Raw genomic sequence first — 22488 nt, 5'->3', positions numbered from 1 at the left:
GTCCCAACACACGGCTTGATTCTAACCACTTTTTCCCTGATGTGGTGGCGATTTATAGCAGCTCCAGAAAATCCTTGGCATCTGCACAGCACGTTTCTCATTGGCTTGTGCTTCATCCCCTCCGCTGTTTCTTTCCTGTTTTTGTGGACTCTGTGTTGGCAAGATTACTTTACTGATAAAATGTCTGTGAAGAGAAGGAGAGGAGGGAAGTGTTTGTATAACAACCATGCACACTTGGTGCGCTGTATGAAGGATTTTTAATACATAATTTACTAAACATGAATGTAGCAAAGTAAGTTTATGTGTGTAATTACTGTTAGCAATCACATGTATCCTCTTTAATAGTGTTTCCATGGTGACCAGGAATAGTTATAGGGTCTTCTTGCTTTGGAAAAAGAAGTGCATCTGTGCTGCAATACTCTACGCAGATCTCTGCAATCTGGGGGGATTTGGTATTCAGCTCTCAGCCCAGAAAAGCAGGATTCTCCTCTAAACTTTGTGGAAATTCACTTTTCCTGGACTCAACTACTTTGTTTTAAATGCAACTGGAAAGACAGACAGAAATAATTCATGCAATTAGGAGAGAATAAATGGATGAGTGGGTACTAACAGTAACTCACAGCAGCCTAGTTCAAATAAACTGTTTTTGTAAGTGTGTCCTTTCTCTGTTTCCCTCCACAGGGAGCGCATGCGGCAGTCGGCCATGTACGACTTGTGTCTGGGCATGAGGCAAGTTAGCCAGGAGTTTGTTCGGTTGCAGCTAACCTACGACGAGTTTCTCTCAATGAAGGTGCTTCTGCTTCTCAGCACAGGTAGGTAGCCAGCCTTACGACGCGCTCCATTTATTGTCTCTTTGTACAATAATGTTGATGAAAAAGGATAAAATTTTTTACAGTAGAGCTGGACGACATGGGTAAAAAATGTATTACAATATTTTATATCAGCCCATATTGATAATTATTGTTTTACTTTTTTGTTTGAAATATAGTCAAAATTATAATGTGACCATTCCTGTTTTATCAACTATTTCTTCTTAAGCTAGTGTTCTCATTTTTTTCCTTCACTCCACCCTGTTGCTTTTATTTTTTAAGCAGATGTAAGGCAGGTGGCGTGGCTACCTTGATGCTACCCACTTTGCTTAGCTAGCCACGAAAGGTTGAGAAGCTAAAGCAGAGGAATCAAAATTTGATTTCAAACCACATCAAGATCTTGACTTGCTTTAATATGCATTATATTCAGTGGAAACTGTCTTAACATAACCGCAGATGTTAATATCTTCAATGTTTATTATTTCTGTTCTTGAGGATACAGCAATCAGCACCAAGCAAAGTACAAGGCGCTGCTGGATTAGCTGCCAATAGCGAGTCAAGTCAGATTGTACCAAGTTACTCTACCTTTCTTTTGAATATTTTAGACATGCTCTATGAAAAATCTGTAACTAGGCAAATTTTCCACAAATAATTTGGAGTAATATTCCACAGAAAAATCTGTGAATAGGTGAATACTTTTATATTGAACCGCGAATAAGAGGGAATACTGTAATATCGATGTTATTCTATAAAGTTACTCTTTACTGAAAAGCAGCTCCACACTGTAATACCTTCTTCACCAACCTTTACACCTGACAGCAGTCAGACTGCTGCAGCTCTTCTGGAAACAGCTACATCCAGACAGAGGAGCTTGATTCATCACTCCTCTAAAACCCTTCTAGACTTCTTCACACCGCTGCGTCTGACGCTTTGCATTGAACTTGCTGATGTACGGCGTGGACAAAGCTGCTCCCTGTGCACTCTTCTTGAGCTTATCTGACGGCCATACGACGTTTTGAGGTCTCTAGCGATTGACTCTGCAGAAAGTTGGTGACCTCTGCCTACTCACACCCTCGGCATCTACTGACCTTTCTCTGTGATTTTATGTATCCTTCCACTCCCATCTGAGATTGTTGTTGCCATTTCCTTCGGCTGCGTTATAAAATCATTTGCAGTTGACTCTGAAATATTTAGTCACGAGGAAATTTCACAGCTGGACTTATTGCATCCTGTCATGGTACCATACTGAAATTCACTGGGCTGCTTTGATTCAGTATTTCAGACAAGTTTGTTGAAACAATCTACATCTCTACTTGAAAGGTGCTGTAATAGGACTGAAATGTTTATCGGATTAATCATGACAGTTATTGAAATAATCACCACCTTCCTAAGATAATGGCCTAAGACATTTTTTTTTTTTTTTGCCAGAAGTGTTTTTACTTTTTGACTAAATCATCTTATGGCAAAAAAGAGGTGTTGATTTGTTTTGCCAAATTCCCTTTTGACCATTATTTTAGAAAGGTGACATAATGTGTTAATTGATTTATTGTTAACTGTAGTATACAGACTCAAAAAAGGGTCCATTTGCTGAAAAATCATGACATATTCAGACTGTATAAAATATATATGTATATACATTTCGCACTTAAGATAAAAAGTCCTTTGTCTGTAAAGATGCTTGCCCAAAACTCCTTAAGTGACATAGTTTTAGCTTCACCCAGTTCAAATTCATTAAAGAAATTCTGTTTTGGCTTTTTAGACAACAAAATGTTTATTTTCTTATTTTAAAAATGAACTGAATTGTTTATTTGCAGCTTTTAAAGTATTTGTAATGTTGTATAAAAAAGATTAAATGGTTGAATGAAAAATCTGTAGAATAAATGATTACTAAAATAATCGCAGCCCTATGCTGGATGTCACACACCTGTCATAATGGAAGGGATTGGAACGCCTGAGGTCAATCATTTGGACTGGTTAGTGAATGTTTTCAGCGATACAGTGTACATATTGTCTAACACGAGGATCGTCTGCAGCTTTTTGATTGGTGGAAGAAATTATGCTTTCAGAAAAAAAAAATTGTTATCCACTTCTCTCTGGTGTATGCTTCAAGTGCATCCCACTTTACCAAAATAGAAAAAGAAGAAAAATCACAATGTTGAATATGAAACAAGTTAAATTTGTTTTAGCAGAATCATGCCTAAAAATGTCTCTGTATGTAATTTATGCATAATTATTTATAAAAAAAAAAAATTCTCAACTTTATGAATAAAATTAGAGCAGTTATAATTTGGATGCCTGTGTTAAAAAAAAAAAAACTCCCACCTTGCTTTTACCAAAAGGCTGCTGTTCACATAGAAAGTGTACTGATAAGGTGTTTGGTGTTCTGCTCCAGCGCACACCTGAGACAGTTTTGGCAGGAGCAGCTCTTCTTGCACCCACTATCATGCTTCTATAAAGTCTGTGAGGTCACACTTTAATCTCATTCGTAGTAATCCGTTAACAAAGATCCAACCTGTGAAAACAGAGCTGATGTTGCAGAGAAACGTTAGCTGTTTGCAAAGGAAAGGGCGACATTTTGCCACTCTATGACGGAAAGGTTTTCTGCTCTTGTTTGATTTTAACCAACAGAAAGCCTCATCCTGATGCCACATCCTGCCAAAGTGCACCTACAAACTCTGAAGCCATATTTGAACAGAGTTGTTCAGATAAAGTTTCTTCTTTTGTGACTGTTATTGTCATTTTAATTATAATAGATAAATATGTCTTAAATGGCAAAAAAAGAAAGAGTTTTAGTTACTGTGCCTTTTCTACATATTTTTGCCACATTAGAAGCACAAAGTTCAAGATGTAAAATTGGATTTTTTTGTGACAGACAAAAAGATGCATAGCTGGGAGGTGAAAGCAAAATGATTTGAGGTTTTCCAACAATTTTCACAAATAAATATGTGTAAAGTGCATTTTGTATTCAGCTTTACTGAGTTTGCACTTTGTTGAACCATTTGTGCTGCAAGCCTCATGTTATTTGCTACATGTCTGTACAAATACAGACTGAAATTTTGTCAGGACCCTGACTTTTTTACTTTATTTTATTTTTTTAAGCTTTTATAGTTTGTGTGGTATTTATATTTTTTAATTGATTGAGGGTAATATTTCAAAGAATGATCCTTCAACACTGCACTGGTTTATAAGCACTCTCATCCATCTCATTTTAAATCAACAGTAAAACAATCTATGAGTGCAAAAAGGTGAGCAAATCTGTGGATAGTCTGATGCAGGTCATTAACTATTAACACAAGAGTACTTTGTTAAAATCAATCTAACACAAGAGGTTGGAAGCTTTCAAGTGACAATGCTTACTGCTGCTAAATGTGCCAAACTGCACATCTTTGTACATTTTTTATCACAGAATAACAATGTAACCATTTCCAATAGTTTTCTATATTCTTTTTAGAACTTTTTGGGAGTTATGTTGAACTTGGTCCTTCATTATCTGCGTCTGCTTTAGCCTGAAGCTAAGAGAAGTTTTGGCACAAATTCCTTCCCTCTCACTAACACTGCTCCTACTTTGTGATTTCAAGATGTAAATTAGGCAAACTTTGTGCTGTTATATCTCACCTGCAGAAGCCACAATGTGTTAATGTCAGGTACAAGATTTAGGGTGACAATTAGTCCAGGTATTTCACTTTTCTCCTCAGTATATTTAAGACAGAAATACTGAAGGCTAAACGTGAGTTTTTGTCCTGTTTTTCTCATAGTAGCCTAAATACTGTGTGGGTTTTTGTCCTTTTGAATGAATGTAAACTAATGTGCAACAGGGGGAATATGTCGTTATTCCCCTTGTTTGGAGCAAATCTGAGCTACAAAATTTTAGTCGGCAGGTCAAACTTTTTAAAGATCGGTGATCAGTGCAGATATATGAATGAAGATGGCATTTACACACCAACAGCATAAAAAATAGACATGTAAGATGAGCAGATCATGGCATTCTCACTTAATTGAACTGTTTCTTTGTCGGTATTCATGGTTCATAGCATGGCCGAGGTGTTTGTCTAATCTCACAATATTATTATAGTATTCACAGTTTAACTGTATGAATTGTACTATAATAATACCTATAATGTAGAACAAATTTTCATTTGTTGGAGCAGTTTTTCAGACTTTTATGGTTTTCTATGGTATTACAAAATGGATAAACACTCATTATCACCAAGGTATAAAACAAAGGAATAATTTCTTTATTAAGGGAAACATAACCATTGTTTTGTCTTTTCACAGACAGGTTCAGTATGTTTTTTCCATGAGAAGAGTGATAGATTTTTTTCATTATAAATGTTAATGGGAACTTTATGAGAATCCAATAGTGTTCCTGAAACAATTTCTTCAGTTTTTGTTGTATTTATTTTATCACTTTATTGTACAACTTAATCAACATCATTGATCCTGGGATGAGTGTCCTTTATTGCTGTGGAGTATTTTACCTTTTCTTGCTTTGACTATTATTTTTCTGTTGTCATGACTCCCATTTCTTTTCAAAATCTTAAATACCTTAAGAGCATTTTTCATTTCATCCAGTTATATTTGCTGTATTTTCATTTTCTTCCCAAAATATCATGTTTGAATATTTTTTAAAAGGTTTTGTTGGCTGTAGTGGCCTTTGTTTGAAAGTAGTTTGACGGGAAATCAGGAATCAAACCTGCGACCACCACCACGAGGACTAAGGCCTCAAAACGTGGGTCGTGCTTTCCCCCTACGCCACCACAGCACCCCCATGTTTGAATATTTTTTAGTTTTAGTTACAGACTTGCCATATTTGAATGTAACATCTTTTTTATCCTTTTATAGCTGGTCATGGTAGCATGTGGCCTTTACTGAACCACAAGTGCTAAGTTTTGGGAGAGATTAATTAGGAGAAAGAAACTAAGGAGCTAAAATATATAAACATGAAAAATAACACCGGTTCAGAAGATGAGTTAGTGTTAGTAAATGAGAACAGGTGCACATGAACTGGGAGGAAGAAAGAAAAGACTATGAGTGCAGCGGGATGGCAGAACGGCTCCTTCTGTTGCCGTGGCCTCCCTCTCCTCTCCTCACTGGTTCTCTGGAGGTTTTCCAGAAAGCCCCGCTGCACTTAATAAAGGCTAGTCAAGCGCCAGGCAAAGCTTCAAGACCTGCTATTTTTCTGCACTTCCTTAAAACCCCAACTGGAGTTCTGAAAGAGCGAGTGGAGATAAAAGAGGCGTGGATGCAGAATGAAAATGGGGGATTGGAGGTGCTTCACAGACGGTTAATTTTACTTCAGATTAGGGCTGCTGTAAAAGATTATTTTAGTAATTGAGTATCTATTGATTATTCTGATGACAAATTGAATAATCTGCAGTAGCTACTTATGCTAGTAAACGATTACATGATAGAGAAAACGCTGGTAAGTAAACAATTTGGTTCCTTTTTTAAACAAGAACACATTTTATTGCTTAAAATAAAATAACATTCAAACAACCATTTTAGTCTCAGGCTTTGAGTATAAAAAAGTATTTTAAAGTGCAAAAACAACAAAAGGTTAAACATTTCACATTAACTTTTACAATTAAAAAACAAACATAAAATTAGGAATTAGTAAACAGTCTTTTATATTACACAATTTCAGCCTAAAGTTTGAAGTATGAAAGAGCTTTGTTATAAAATTGATATTTCTAATCTACTATGTTTTTCCACGCCATTACTTTTCTTCATAAGGAAGTTCAACAAGCAACAAAATAGAGCTAAAATATATTAAGAAAAAACTAAAAAAAAAGGAAAGACAGTTACATTATTAAGCATGCAGGCAGCAAAGCCAGAGGTCTGGAAGTGTTTTAAACTGGTACCAGTTTTTTTTTTATTGTTAATTAACATTTTAATATAATTTAGTTTATTTATTTCGAACAGACAAAAATTGAAAACAATAAAAAGTAAAATTAAAACAAATTATCATGCCCAATGACAAAATTTTACATTGCACACGCACTTTTTGCCTCTTTCTTGACGCCGCTGCTCTCTTTCCCTCTCCATTTTTTTCCATAGCTAGCTGCTAATAGCACTTAGCATTCATCAACAGCTCATTGGTGGAAGTGAGAGTGTTCTGCAACCCAAAAAACATCTGGCTGGAACACAGTGAGCTAATTTAGTAAAATTTCACAAGAAATTTTAATGCTTGAGATACTCGAATAATTTGCCGAATCGTTCCAGCCCTACTTGTGATTTCAAATTTAGTCATCATAAAACTGTGAAATCTGAGGGATTAAGATGAGGAAAATAATCATCCTGCGATGGTCCAAAGCCCGCATGACGAAGTGTTGGTACTGGAGAGGAGTTTGGCTTGGTTCCCCTGCAGACATTGTAGGAAGCCCTTGTTCAAATGTGATAGCTGGACATTGTTTACAGAGGAGGTGTCAAAACCCGTCAGCTGAGGACGCACTACAGTCAGGGCTGGTGTGTGTGCCTTTGGGCGGGCTTGTAAAAGTACATTTGTATGCTACATAAGGTGAACGAGCGAAACACAAAGAGGAAAAGTGGGATAAAGAGAAAAGAGACAAGGGCTGTTATTTCTCTGTGACCTTGGCTAAGGTTTCACTGAGCCTGCGGTGTCTTATGACCCTATTTGGATTTGGTACAAAAGCAGTGGCCTGTTCAAACCAGTTAAGCTCCTCGTCTCCTCACAAACACAGAGGGTCTGCATTTAAAGTATTCTCTTTATTCATTTGGTTTGTTCGTGTGCTTGAATTTGTGCTTTTTACTAATCAGGCTAAGAGCAGGTGGGTCAGGTGTTCAGGCACTTTATTGGACTCAACAGAGCTTTGATCATCACACATTCACTGCTGAACACAGCTGATCTTGTCTCTTACATGCATTACACTGCAGCCTTATTCTGTTTACAAAGGAACATTTCTTCCTTTGCTTCAGGTGCACATACAGTCTGAAGGTCAAAGGTTTACAACAAGTCATCGTCACCATGAATGTTGTATTAATTGCTGGCTTTTAATGTTTTGTTTGAACTGTTCTTTCTCCTGAGTGGAATAATAATGCAACATAAAGCTGCATTAACCTCAAACAAACAATAGTTTTGTCCCCCAGAAGTTTTAATTTGATTTTTACAATCCAACTGACGTTTGTATAAATATATTTTATGAAGATGCCCTTGACTCTGAATACATTCTGTCTGGATAATTGACTAACCTTTTCTTTGGTATTGATTAAAGTAGTTTGTTTTCCATTAGGTCTCTAACCTTGATCTTTAAACAATCCTGCTAATAAAATCACTCAAAATCACATAGTATGAAGTGAACAATCACAGCCAGTTTTTTAATCTGTTTCCATTTAAATAGTAATTAAACCGAGAAGAAAATCACCCTTTAAAAAAAAAGAAGCAACTTCTCTATTCTGTACATCTTGCTAGAAATCATGGTAGGTTTTTCAGTGTTTGCAGAATGAAGTATTGCTATGTACTCTAAGTACGACTATTTTTGGGGGGGGGGGGTTTTAGTGTTTTTAATACATTTTTGTTTTTTGAGGAGTTTCACTTGTCTTCTGTATGGCCTTAACCAGCACATGATTCGGGTAGAAACATTTAGCTTTTCCTTGTGGATAGCAACAAATGTTACTTGTGCTTGAAGGTGTAAATTTTTGAGCAGCTTCATTTCTTAACTGGTAATGATTTGGTCCACAATGATTTAAAACTGACTTCCCAGAGGCGAATCATGCAGGTGTTTCACAATATCCCAACCAATATTCTTTCTTCTAAAGAAATTTTGTTTAACTCAGTTCAATTTGAAAATAATATTTATCCCAAAGGAAAATAAAATGTTGTTGTTACTCGTGTCATCTAAAAGAGTTTTTGCGGACGGTAATGGTGTGTGCAGGAAGACACTGACTGAATGACAGTATTATGACTATCATGACAGGAAAAAAGATGATATTACACAGTAAAATGTCCTGGATGACACCACTGGTTATTAACAAACACTCCTAATCCTTCTCATTTGCTTTTGCTGCTCCACTTTAACTCTGTCTGGTCGTCTGGTTAGAATGCCAGGCAGAGAGACGTAAGAGTTTGGGACATGATCGATGTAAGAACTTCCTCCTCTTTTAACCTCCTCCCTCTCATTCTGCTCTGCATCCTCAAAACGTCCTTTTAGACTCTTCTGGGATCTGGGGTTGTAGTTCAAGTATTATTTGAGCTTTTGGGATGCTAACTACCTGCTCCAGTTGTAAATAATAATAATTTAAAAAAAAGTTAAAAGAAACACTTTGTTGCCACAGTTACGCATCATAACAACAAGTAAGAGTAAAAATCCATCCAGCTCACAATATCCAAAACCAAAGGAAAAATTTGTCCATAAAACCAATGGTTCTACCAAAAATAATGTATTAAAGTCACAAAAAGAACAAATCAGAGCTGCCACTATGAAACGCACAGTTCTAGAGTTCAGCATAAAGCTTTGCCAAATAATATCACATCCAATTAACTTGCAGTTCAGATGGCTTTTCCATCTTGTGTAAAAATAAAATTCTCTTTATTAGATCTACACTGTGGTTCTTTGTGCTTTTATTGCTTTGAGTGATAAATCCAAATGAGTGCTGTCAAACAAATCCTTCTTACTCTGATAAATAGAAACCACCAGCAGCTGTCAATCCTAATCACATACTAAAAGTTAAAAGGCCCCGGCTCTGTCACATTCAGACACCCTGCAACTTTGATCACTGCTTATTGAAAGAAATCATTAAAACCCCAAAATTAATGGCCTTTATGCCCATTATGAAAACCAGTAAGCAATTCACTGGACCTACAGGAATGTCGATAAATAAGAACTACAGCCTTGTTGAAGGGGTAATGCAGAAACAAAAATCCATTTACTACCAAATTATACAAATGCCCTATTTTTGGGCCACATGTGGAGAAACCCTGTGAATGCCAGTCCATTTTCACAGCAAGGTCCATTTGGGTCAGTGAGAGACAAACAAAAGGTCCGAATGTGACCCTCAGTTTTAGCACGTTCTCATCATGTCAGCCATGAAATGTAGCGCAGGACTCCCAGCCTCCGCAGAGGAGAACAATCTGTTTTTCTATCTGCTCTCAGCTCCATGTACATTAGGCCTGGAGGTGTCTGTGTGTTAAAGAAACAGTGAAAAGGATAACACAGCGAGGGAAGAAGGCAACAGAGCACACATCTTCACAGTTACAGTGTTTTATCCTCTGAGACTTGCAATTCAAACACGTCCTTTCGGTTGTGTTATTTTGTAAATTCTTCTACAAGCAGTTTTAGTTCACCCGAGGTTCACGGGATACTTACAAGTACAGAAGAATATAATCCAATTTAACACCGTCTGTGACTGGATGTGTGTGTGTTGGGGTCGATTCTTTCAACCCATTAGAGCTGAGAATAGTGCAGTCTGCTGTGCAAAACACAATTGCCACGGGTTTGTAGGTTTCAGTTTGAGCGTTTGTCTCGGTGCGTTGTGTTTACTTCCTGTTGCATCTTGGTGGATAGTTTCAGTTTTTGCCTTCTCTGCCTCAGCCAACATGTGAACATATGTGGGTCTCATATGAGAAGCTGATTATGTGTCAGATTCCAAACCTCGAGAGCAGGTGTCCCACAGTTTTCAGATATGTCTCTGCTTCAACACCTGAATCAAATAACGAGGTCATTAGCAGGACTCTGGAGAACTTGGCTGCATGCCGATCAGGCAATCCAGTGTTGGACCAGCAGGGACTAACGCTGCGTTCAAGTTACCTTGGAAATCGGAACGTTGGGTGAGACAACAGACTGAGCTAACAACATTCCAATTAAGAAGTCAAGATTTCCACTTGGTCTTTCATGATAACAAATTTTGCTGGACAATAAATGATCCCAGAAGTTATTGCGATAAACAATAATATTGTTGTTTTGAGACCATTTACAAGTGATGTAATGGTATTTGCGTAATAATGCAATATCACATTCTGAAAGATCAATAAACTTTTAATTCTTATGAACATTTACCACATTTAAAATATCCAAAATAGATTAACAAAAGAAAAGAAACAACAAATCAAATGAATTATGAAGTCTCTGTAAACAAAATAACATGGGAAACATTAAATGTAAAATAATCTGCCAGTGAATCTAGCACCTTTTCATCAATATTAAGTAATTAACTTAAAATAAGCTAATATATGTTACTGAAAAGTTACTTACTTCAAGAGTACTAAGATATTCACACTAGAAGCTAGACCAAAAAACTTGGTAAGATTTTGTGTTTTTGCAGTGAATTTGTCCTGTTTTAAAGCTGATTAAATGTAAATGCATTATTTGCACTGAGCCAATAACTTTAGTGCGAAGGTTGCAGTTGTTTGTTCACTAACTGAGCCTAAGTTCAAAAAGATTTACAGTTAGATTTACATAATTGTTTTCTGAGAACTTTCAGTGAATGAATTTGTTCATAAATGTAAACTGGAGAACTAATTACAGCTTGAAATGGTGCATGTGATAATAGGGAGTTGCTAAAAAGGCTTAAATCACCAACAGAGAGAAAATGCCCCCTAAATCAGGCTTGCGTGTGGGAGGTGAAGCCTAATTCACCAAGCACCTCTAATTACCCTTTACGCAGTTCCACATCCCGCCATTAAAGGAGCACACTGGTGGCTGCATATGTCTTGGCCCGTTTTCTGCAAATCGTGTTAAGCGAATGCTTGCCAGCCAATTCTAAGCTGTATCAAGCTTACTCCATGTTGTTTAAAATTTGGATTTTCAAATGTGAATGTTTTCTTTTTTGTAATTTGAAGACATCTTAAGGAGCTGAGGGTTGAAGCAGTGGGTCTCTCCAAACTCTGAATGTCTGAATTTGTGAAGTTTTGAACCTGTTCTATGAGGGAAACAGATTAAAATAACACTCAAGTGTTTTTGAAGATTCAATTGAAAAAAAAATCTCTGTGTTTATTACAGAAATGTGAATTTACTGAGATGTTGAAGAAGCTCGGGTTCAGCTCGTCTGGATTGTTGGGTTTAGTTTCTCCTATCATCTTGTGCGCAGATGGGCTCTCGATGGGGTTTAGGTCAGGCCAGTGTGCTGGCAAATCAAACACAGTGATACTTCGGTCATTAAAGCAGGTACTGGTTCTTCTGGCAGCCGGTCCAAGTCCTGCTGGAAAATGACGTCTGAAAGCCCATTAACCTCAACAGCAGAGGGAGGAAGGATGTGCTCTAAGGTTACCTTTAGACCTGAGACTTGAGAAAACATAGTGGATGACTGGCTCCCCATGTCATCACTGACTGTACGAACTTCACACTGAACCTCAGTCAACTTGGATTCTTTTCCTCTACACTCTGAGATCTTGACTTCCTCTCGAAATGCCTAATTTTCACCTGAATAGAGGATTTCCAACCACTAAGCACCATCCATCCATCCATCCATCCATCCATCCATCCATCCATTTTGTAACACCCTTGTCCCTAGTGGGGTCGGGAGGGGTGCTGGTGCCCATCTCCAGCGAATGTTTCGGGTGAGAGGCGCGGTCACCCTGGACAGGTTGCCAGTCTGTCGCACCACTAAGCACCAGTCTAGTTCTTTTTCTTTTTGCTTTTTATACACTTTTTTCTTCCACTCAGCTTCCATTGAATATATACTGTACTTGGCTGTACTCTTTTTGACAATATTTGTTTTACCAGAGATGACAGGTAAAAATATCAAATGTCTGTTTTTTGACCAAACAAATTTTTGAAAGTATAATTTTTTTAGCTATTTGATAAAAAAGTAATCCTGACACACGTCAAACAACAACGTACAGATTAAGGCTTTTTTCATTATTATTAAAATGCTGCAGTATGGAAGTGTTATCTTTTTTTTCTTTTGCTTTTTTTGCTAAGTCCAAATAATATTCCTATTCCAGTTCCCAAAGAGGGTCTGAAGAACCAGGCTGCATTCGAGGAGATGAGGGTTAATTACATCAAGGAGCTGCGGCGTTCTGTGGGAAAGGCGACCAACAACTCCGGCCAAACCTGGCAGCGCTTCTTCCAGCTCACCAAGCTGCTGGACGCCATGCATGATGTAAGTTCCCCTGACCCAGTCCACGCCGCACACGCTTCCCTGCAAAGCCCCTCTTTTCTGAACTGCTGCCACTTCGGGCTTCTGCTCTTAGCGGAAAAGTTGAGTAAAATGGCAACATAGTGGATTTTGGTTAATGCTTTAGTTAGCGGTTCAATAGCATTGTGTGGTTTGCAGTGAGGATAATTGCATCCCTGAGGGGGAAGGCGGAGTTATCTTGGAAGAGGCAGTGGCCACGCTGTATTGGTGAATGGAACAGAGGAGGATCGATAACGGCTCTCAGTTTATTGGATCAGGGCGCTGAGGTGTCACTGTGGGAAATGTGTTAAATGACAGTCACGTTTCTATGCACGGGGTCGGCTGGTGCAAAAGCAAAGCCTGGAGGTGAAGATCAGCAAGCGGGAAGTCATAAAAATAACTGACCAGAATTAATTCAGCCTTATGATTAAGTAATTGGGGTTTGTGCTGACAGAATGACCTTTCTCTCAGGGAGAGCTGGGTAGAGAAAAAAAAAAAAACGTGCTGCCCCCAAGTGGTCAACAGAATAGAGCAATGAAGGAAATTTTCCTGAACGGGGAGAAATAAAATAAAATGTTCCTGTTTTCGAATAAAGACAAGAAGCTGCCCTGCAACAGTGTTCAGACCATTTAAATGTTTCCCCATTTTGTCAAGTTACTGGGATTTTTTATGTGATAGACAGAAATAAGGTAGCATGTAATCGAGGAATAGAGAAACAATCAACTATAATTTCCTTTTTTTTAACAAAAGAAAAAATCTGATTTTTTAAGTTTAGCCAAACTGAGTCAACATTTAGGAGAACCAGATTTTGCTGTAACTGCAGCTGCAAGTCACATCCCTACCTGCCTTGCACATCTAATTCAGAATCGTTGTCCTGCTGAAAGGTCAAAACCATGCCCATGGCATGACACTGCCACCTCCATGTTTTACTGTAAGGTTTGTACACTGTAAAATGATAGAATCTCACCAGGTATTTTTGGGATAGTTTCTACTTATATATCTTAGTGTGCATAAAATACAACAAAACTAACTTGCAAGTAACTTTTCAGCAAGATATAGGAGCTTATTGTAAGTCAGTAATTCCTTAATATTGTTGAAAAAGTACTAGTTCCATTGGTAGATTATTTCACTTTTAACATGAGACAATTTTCTTATAAGTGAAATAATTCACCAAGTTGGATTAGAACATATTTTTTATTAATATTAACAAATTATTGACTTGAGGTAATCTCCTACTTATTGCTAAAGTAACTTGTAAGTTTGTTTTGTCTTATTTCAAGTGTACTAAAATATTTGCAGTGGAAACTTGACAAAAATCTGTGGGAAGATTTTGTGTTTTTGCAGTGTATATGATGTGTAGTCTGAGTTGTCTGCCTCTCCGTTTCTGTGAGATGTTTAACGTTTGGATATTGTTTTCTAACCTGACTCTGCTTTAAACTTTTCCACAACTTTCCTCCTGACCTGCCTGCTGTGTTACTTGCCCTCATGCTGCTGTTTGTTTACTAATTCTCTCTAACGCAGAACAGCTGGATTCATGCTGAGGTTAAATTACACACAGGCAGATTTTTACTAGTTTGGGAAATCCTAAAGAAAATCAGCATTTAATTAAGGGTGTTAGAGTACAGAGGGGTATCAGGACCAGATTAAGATTTTTTTTTTTTTACATTACAAGAGTGAAATCATAATATTATGAGAACAAACTCTTACTATTAGCAAAATAAAAATAGAACATTGCCAGAAGAAAAGCGTAAAAGTATAAGAAAAAAATTGTTTTAAGGTGAAAAATAAAATAATCAGGATGTGATGTGACGTACTTGGCAAGTCCATCTTGTTCTCTCTTCAATGTATGCACAACCATTTTAACCCTTTCATGCATAGTGGTCACTACAGTGGACAGCTATCTAAAAGCCATTTCCTTGTGCTTCCTGTGGATTTTTATGTTATAAATGCACACAGACCACTGAAGTGGACATTAATGCATCATAAAATATACCATCAACTACTGGCCATTAGCTGCAAATGCAAGAAATTATTTTTGTTAAATACAATATGGCCGACAGACAAAAAAGCATGAGAACCGACCCGGTCCCTCCTTCTACTGTAGACGACTCTTGCAAGTAAAAAACATATTGTGACATCAGATAACCCCTAAGAACAATACTACTGATGTATTTTTCAATAACAACTTTGTATTTGGACAAAATTACAATTGATCACATAAAAATAAAAAAAAAATAAAAAATTATTTTTACAAAAAAACTTTCCTACCTTTTTTATGCCTTAAGAAAAAAATTTTAAAAAATGGAAAACAAATTCTGACACAAAGGATCATAATTCATGCATGAAAGGGTTAAAGTCATGCTGGTGACAGTAATTTAATTCTGATATGTATTTCCTAACTGGAAAACCGATTCCAAAGCAAAGCTTTACAAACATTCCTCATTTATATTTTTAATAATTTTTTGTGTAGATCTCAGAAAATTAAAATTTCATTCTTTTAATATTCAAACTGTATTGACTGTATGTTCCTATTGTTCTGACTTTATTCTCATGTTATTTAGACTTTATCATAAGACTTTATTTTTGTAATATTATAACTTTATTCTCATAATTATGGCAACGCATGCCACACATTTAAATTTTTATAAGAGATTTGAAAAATTTACAAAATTTTCTGCATTAAGTATCATTACACTTCATTTTGTGTTAAATTTATAAAAAAAATTTTGGGTTGTACAATGTTAAAAAAAAAATCTAAGCAGTAATAAAATCTTTGCAAGGCCAGTTTAAGAAAGTGAGTTCTGTTTTCATTAAGTTGTGTGTTTGTGATGTGCAGCTCGTTGGGAACTTGCTGGACTTCTGCTTCTACACCTTTCGTGAGTCGCAGGCCCTGAAGGTGGAGTTCCCCGAAATGTTGGTTGAGATCATCAGTGACCAGATACCAAAGGTGGAGTCGGGCCTTACTCACACTATCTACTTCCACAAGAAGTGACTCGCTGCAAAGCCGGAACAGAAGTGGCATTAAGAACCGGGAAAGAAAGAAGAAAACGAGGTTCAGGGAAGGGAACGTGCGCAAGAAAGGCCTGATCTATCGGCCCCTCACCCTGCCACCCTCTGAGGCGGCATCCTCGCCTCGGATCGCAGTCGAGCGGAGTGGTGAGGAGAAGGATTTGATCCTGAAGTCGCCATAAGCATCTTAGAGCTGTGAATAGTTTGAGACATCGAGCACGACACGCCGAAATTGACTTTTGACAAACCTGACGAAAACACCCTGATGTACACCCATGCAACCCTGCCCCAAAGATGAAAACAGTATTCTGTGGAGATAAAGCCATACATCACCTAGAATATATTCACACAGGAGTAGATGGAAAATTAACACACTTACATGCCTTCCCGTAAATGCCCTCCACCTGCACTATATTGAGATTCCCTTACAAATCCACTGAAAAGTTGTTGTTTTTCTTAAATTGCAAATATTAAATCTAGCTTATGCAATCTTAAAAAGAATAATCACACTTGGAAATATCCTGCTTAGACTAGTAAGTTAGCTCTGCGTGTAGCAGCATAGGACTTCATGTGGAGGCTGCAGGCCTCTGTGAAGATAACCCAAGGGCTATACAGGTATCATCATAAGCTAAATGACGACATCAGATCTAACAAGTCCAAGTTCGGTTCACAAGTCTGCATCGTGACGGCCATTAATGACATCGACACATACACAAGTTTAAATATTTGTAGTGAAACAATCAAGACTATTATGCAAAAGTCCAAAGCTTGAGCTGTTTTGAAATGAATATATCTCTCAAGTGTGAAGAAAGCTTGAACATGAAACTCCCGTGACTACTTCAGAGACATTGTGTTATATATTGATGCAACACTTTACCTTTTCTGCAGAAAAAAAATAAACAAAGTTAAAAAAAAATTTTGCAGGATGAAATAATGCATTTACAGAAACAATTTCAGTAAGAGTCGACTGATAATGGATTTGACTGAGGTGAATCTACAGTAATAGCTGTCATTTGTGTTATCTCCAGAGCAGCTGTCCAAATGTCTGTTTTTACCCACAATGAAGCTAAACCAGCCCTTTGTGAACCAACACTTATCTACTCTTCCCAGAGACAATAAAAAAGCATTTTATAGAAGGGTTCGTTTTTTTTTGACAAGCCAGTCATTTTACATTAAGGTGCTTCATTTCTACAAAGCGAGGCGAGACGTAACATGTACAGTAACAAATAGACAGCCCAGACACTACAATATATATGGACTCAAAGTCTGAACACACATACTCTGTAAAGTTTATATTATCCAACGTGGAGCATTACTCTGCTTACAGCTAACACATCAATACCGAGCGAGTTTGTACAGGTATTAACACCATTCTCCTCAGTTGATGTACAGAAGATGTTTTAAGGTACGTGTTAATGAAGAACAGATTATTCTGCTCAAACGGTCAGTTTTCCCAATGTAGATTCCTCTTTTTTTCCTCCTATATTTGGGCCAAGTCGTATTACTTTCACTACGGTCTTCTGGGCCATTTAATAGTCTCACACCCCACTGGTTTCCGGATGGTTGTGGAAAACTACGATGATGCTACTGAAAAGCGACAGAGAAGGTAACAAGTGTGTGGGGAGGCGTGATTGTTATCCAGTTATTGTGCCCTGTAAGTGTGTATTTACATGTGTGTATGAAGTTTGTGTGTATTTTTTTTTATCTCTCTCTCTCAGACAGCATGTGAATAGTTTATCTGCTCTTTCAGTGTAGGTTATTATGCACACATGTCATAGATTTTAACCATATCCTGTTTCCACATTTAGATTTGCACAGAGGAGGAACAATGTAAAATGATGCATTAGCGCAGCTAGCAGGGACTGTTTGTTCCTTTAAGCAACTCTCATAACAGAGGGAGAGATTTCTGCATGGTCACCTAGCCTAAAATCAGACAGCATAATATTAGCCACTTAGCCTGGTGCTGGTGTGCTGCATTAGAGCACCAGCACCTCTCAAAGCCGGCCCAAGGCTTAAGCAAGCTAAGCAGCCCCCAATATCAGTGACTTAATTCACTAAAGGGATGCACCGACCATCAGCTGAGTTTTAACTTGACAGGACATAATCAGGAAACTAAAACATCAGATCATTTTTGGGTCAGCAAACATGCTATGCTACTGGACTGCGCAAGCTACAACACCCTTTGGTGTGGAAGGGTGTACTAAGGACAGAAAACTCAACATTAGCATTTTGTAGTAGTTTAAAGAAGCACAACGGGCATTTTAAATGTTTGGAAATTAGATGGGTATCTCACAAAATATTCGAAACATTGTCAAATGAGTATACTTAAAAAAAAAAAAAAAAATCTCTCTTTGATGCTCAGTGTCTTTTGAGGTTGGAAGGCAGCTTTGCCATCACCCTAATCTCTAGCTCCCTCTATCAGGTTCATGTTTGGACTTTGACTGGGCCACTTCAAAATGTTTCTTACACTTCATCAGCTAGAAGAAAAATATAGGTAACATTGAAATGTTTCACTTTAAAGATAAGAATGTCAATAATGTTAGGCATAATTCTAATTTAAACGAGTAGAGCAATTTAAACAGATAACAGAAAGACTGATTGTGGTGTAGCCTAGTTGCTCTGATTTATTATCCTTTGTAGCTTTCAGCCTCTATCATGGAACACAGTGAGTTTTGGAAATGTCGGCTTTTGAAATGATCCACATTTTAGGGAAGCTGTTGTTACAAAGCAAACTGATAATCGTACATTTAGGAGGCTAAAATTAAATCTGTATCTTAAAAATCAGGTTTAGGGCAACTGCCCTCTCAACTATTGAGGTGGTTCCTTTGCTCTTAAGGTAAATAATTAATGAGTGGTGATTAAGTTTATCCAATAGAAACCAAAATCAATTAAAATTGTATTCGAAGGGTCAGAGCTTCACAAAAACTTGAAATTGGCCACAAAAATCTGATCGGTGCATCTCTACTCGAACTAAAATTTTTCATTTTAATTTAATTTGACATATGAATATGTTCTATCAAAATAATAAAATTTGATAGTTTTGAAGAGCGTGACTGAAGTTACCATAGTTCAGTCATTTCTCCTGCTTGTGTCTGTGTGGGAATCACCTTTCATCAACACCGTAGCTGTAAATAAATAAATAGCAATGAACCTTCACTTAATGCAGGATTCTGGCAGCTGCCTAACCAAATGAAGATACCAGACAAATTAATTTGGGGCCCCAAATTTAATTCTGCTTCTGGCCCCACATAATCTTGGGTCGGCTCTGGAACCGTTCCACCAGACTTTTAGCTCTGTTCTGAGTTGAAGTTCATCTTCAGGCAAACAGAAGCCAGAATTTGTTTGTCTTTGGAGGTGTAGTACATATAGTTTTAATGATAGGGATCAGAAAAGGGAGAGGGTTGTGTATTTTATTTCTTATTATTGTCAAATTGGGAGATCAGAGGTGGATGTGTCAAATTTTGTCATCATGTTGGGTTTTTTTCTCCATAAATTATGGGAAAAAAATATATTGGGTAAGAATGTGGGGCTAACTTCCCCCCTTTCATTATACTCTACAGAAATATTATTTCAATGTTTTTTCTCCACTGCAATAATTTTCAGCGCCTTTCCAGAAAGGCTTCATTTAATCCTTTATTTTGCCCCCCTTTTGTTGTCCTTTTTAAAGAATAAAAAATGTCTAACAGTTCATAGAATGAATGGGAAAGTATTTTTGAGAGAATTATATTTTGCAGGAAAACAATATTTAAGTACTTTGTCTAAAAATGATATCCTTTTTGTAAAACAAAATGTTATTGCATGCTTTTTGATGAGATGTTTACATGTACTTAAAAAAAGGGAAACTTGTGCCTTTTTATCTCACCTGATTTACAGTTTTACAGTATATATTGTAAATAATAAGGCAAGTCTTTATGTTGAGTGTAGTATAAAACATTTCTACTTTAACCATCTTGTTAAACAGTTGGAAAAAAAATGTGTTTCCCACTCGCCATGTTCTGTTTGTTGGCTCGCAGAGTAAGGGTTGGCACAGTGAAATGAATGTATCATATATTGTGAGAGACTTATGGCGCATACTACCTGAATGTTAGAGAGAGTACATTTATTATCTACTCACTGAGGACATTTTTTATTTTGCTTTTTTTATTTTCTTCATTATTGTTTCCTTAAACAAATAAAAAAAAAAAATCAAAAGCACTTTTTTAAAAATTTTCTAACAAGCTGTATTAAGAAAGGGATCCTCTTTGCTGTTGATCTGATATCGTAACCATGGTGACAAAGATGACAAGCACTATAATAATAAAAACCAAGGAGTCACATACTGTTGAAACTGGGACATGTTAAAGGAAGTTATTGACTTTTTAGCACTGAAATATAAACAGGTGAACACATTAACACAGAATCACTGACTTCAACATAAGTTTGTGCTGGCGTTATTATTATTTATTTTATTTTATTGCAAATTATCAATTGAAAAGAAATGTGCATGAAGGTTTGGCCATCAAAGAAAATAATTTGACGTAAAGAAAGGTAGATGCAGGATGTTGAAACTTCTGCAACCTCTCCAAGTGAGACTGGATGTCTCATTATAGGACATGTTTATGAGCTGTGAGTAAACTTAAGAAAAAACAAACTAATAAAAAACAACTATTATAGGAATGTTTCTAGTTATAAAATAAATTTTATGTTTGATTCCATTGTGTTCACAAAATTATCTTCACACTGTAAATTAGGCTATTTGAAAACGTGAAAGGGAAAACTGTGATTTTTTTATTATTTTTTTTATGTTTTTATGTCTGTGGAGTTATAGTCAGTATCTACCTTCAGCAGACGGTAATCTGGATAATCTCTGTTGGGAGAAACTTAAGCTAATTTCTTAAGTAAAGAGTCTGAAAGTGGATTCAAAAACAACTTTTAAGGAACATATAGATTTCAAATGACCATGTAATGTTTTCAAGAAACACATTTTACTGACTGAGCGATGGATGCTTCACAACATGAGATTTGAACATAATCAGTTCTTTTAAAGACATGCAGGAAGTATCTACTAACTTTAAAAGCATTTAAAGAAAATGTCGTCCAATTTGAACCACATATTGTTCCTGTTTATATTAATACAGTAAAATACAGTTTGTTTTATTAATTTTGCCATAATTTCATTGAAATTTAAAAATACAATGCAAAGCAAAGTTGTAAAACAACCATTAAAATGTCAAATGCAATAATGTGAAGCGATTCATTTTGTATCTGGAATTGCTTATTCAGCCACATTTATTTGAAGCTTCAAAGCAGGACAAAAACAACTTCAAACCAATTCACCCTGCTGGGTAAAACACAGAATTTCAAGTTCCTGTGTAACATAATTTATAGATATGTTGCATTGCTTTGGTGTAGAGTACTTTAGAAATCATTTCATTTATATGTTTTGCATCAATGGATGTTGAGATGTCAAAGCTTTGTTACTGAACAACAGGTAAACAGTTGTGATTGCTCCTGACTGTTTTCTAAATTTGTTTATCCCAGACTGTGAAAACTACATAGTTGTGGTTCAATACAAATACTTGAACATCTCAGAGTAAACAACAATTTTAAAGCACAAAGATTGGAGCAGAAATTCAATCTGGACTAGCCATTAGTAGGACTCTTTCATGGGAACTTCTGTTTCCCCAAACTGAGATAGTTCTGAAAGCTTTCAGCAGGTAACATACTGACTAATGACAAATCCACAAAATCCACACTTCAAATTTTTCCCAAACTATTCTTTACATTTTTACTGGCAAAATATGAGCTACAAACAGTGGGGGGATTAAAGTGTGACAGCAAAGTATTGAACCGGGAACACGGGGAGTGTTGGAAATAAGTGAGCATGGAAATCTATCTGTGCTCAAGCTGCATTGTTAGTAATTCAATATTTCCAACTGTCACTTTAACAAAGTGAGAGAAAAGAAAATCTTCTGCAAGTAAGTGCAATTCTCTGTCAGCAGACGGACCTGTGAGCTGTATTGACACTCTCATTCAACTTCCAGCAAAAAGTAAACAAGAATATTCACAACTGTCAAACTAGTTCCAAGAGAGGGAAGCTGATTAATGTGCAGTTTATTTTTTGGTCATCAGTCATTACCTACTGCCAGCTATAAAACTTTCCCAAAACTCCAGGGAGCTGCATTGTCTTCTGAACAGTCCTCTTCTAAATTCACTCTCCTTTTTTGGCTTGTTTGTCTCACGATTAGTCTAACTGCTGTTCCTGACACTATTACGTCATTGTGTGTATGGAGTCATGTCATTGCCGTTTTTCAGAGTTGTGAATCGGGTGTAGACAGTCTAAGCCATATCTCCACGGCCATGGCAGTGCATTATTTATTAATAAATATATAAATATATATATATATATATAAAAATATACAGAAATGCTTTTTTTCCAGATCCAAAAATACCTTTTTACTCAGTACAAGTTTTCTTAGCAAACATACAGTGAACCTCCTTCACCAAACCTCCTTCAGCAATTTTTGAAACCAGATACTACTGTATATCTTAATGCAGATATTGCCATACTTGTGTTTGCAGAAATATTGCAAGATTCTAATAAAACCATTACACTGAC

The 22488-nt window shown here is 36.7% G+C and overlaps 1 protein-coding gene across 1 annotated transcript in view; it reads left to right on the top strand.

Annotated features, from left to right (window-relative positions):
- Nucleotides 1-22488, top strand: part of nr3c2 (nuclear receptor subfamily 3, group C, member 2) — a 103316-nt gene extending 80828 nt beyond the window's left edge. The window contains exons 7-9 of the mRNA XM_028017787.1: nucleotides 682-812; nucleotides 12709-12866; nucleotides 15718-22488. Coding sequence (XP_027873588.1) covers nucleotides 682-812; nucleotides 12709-12866; nucleotides 15718-15873 — 445 coding nt within the window. The 3' untranslated portion in view covers nucleotides 15874-22488. The remainder of the gene's footprint in view (nucleotides 1-681; nucleotides 813-12708; nucleotides 12867-15717) is intronic.

This window comes from Xiphophorus couchianus, chromosome 5, assembly GCF_001444195.1.
Source record: "Xiphophorus couchianus chromosome 5, X_couchianus-1.0, whole genome shotgun sequence".
Lineage (NCBI taxonomy): Eukaryota > Metazoa > Chordata > Actinopteri > Cyprinodontiformes > Poeciliidae > Xiphophorus > Xiphophorus couchianus.
Note: the sequence above shows the minus strand (reverse complement) of the source record. Positions and strands in the feature narration are given on the sequence as shown.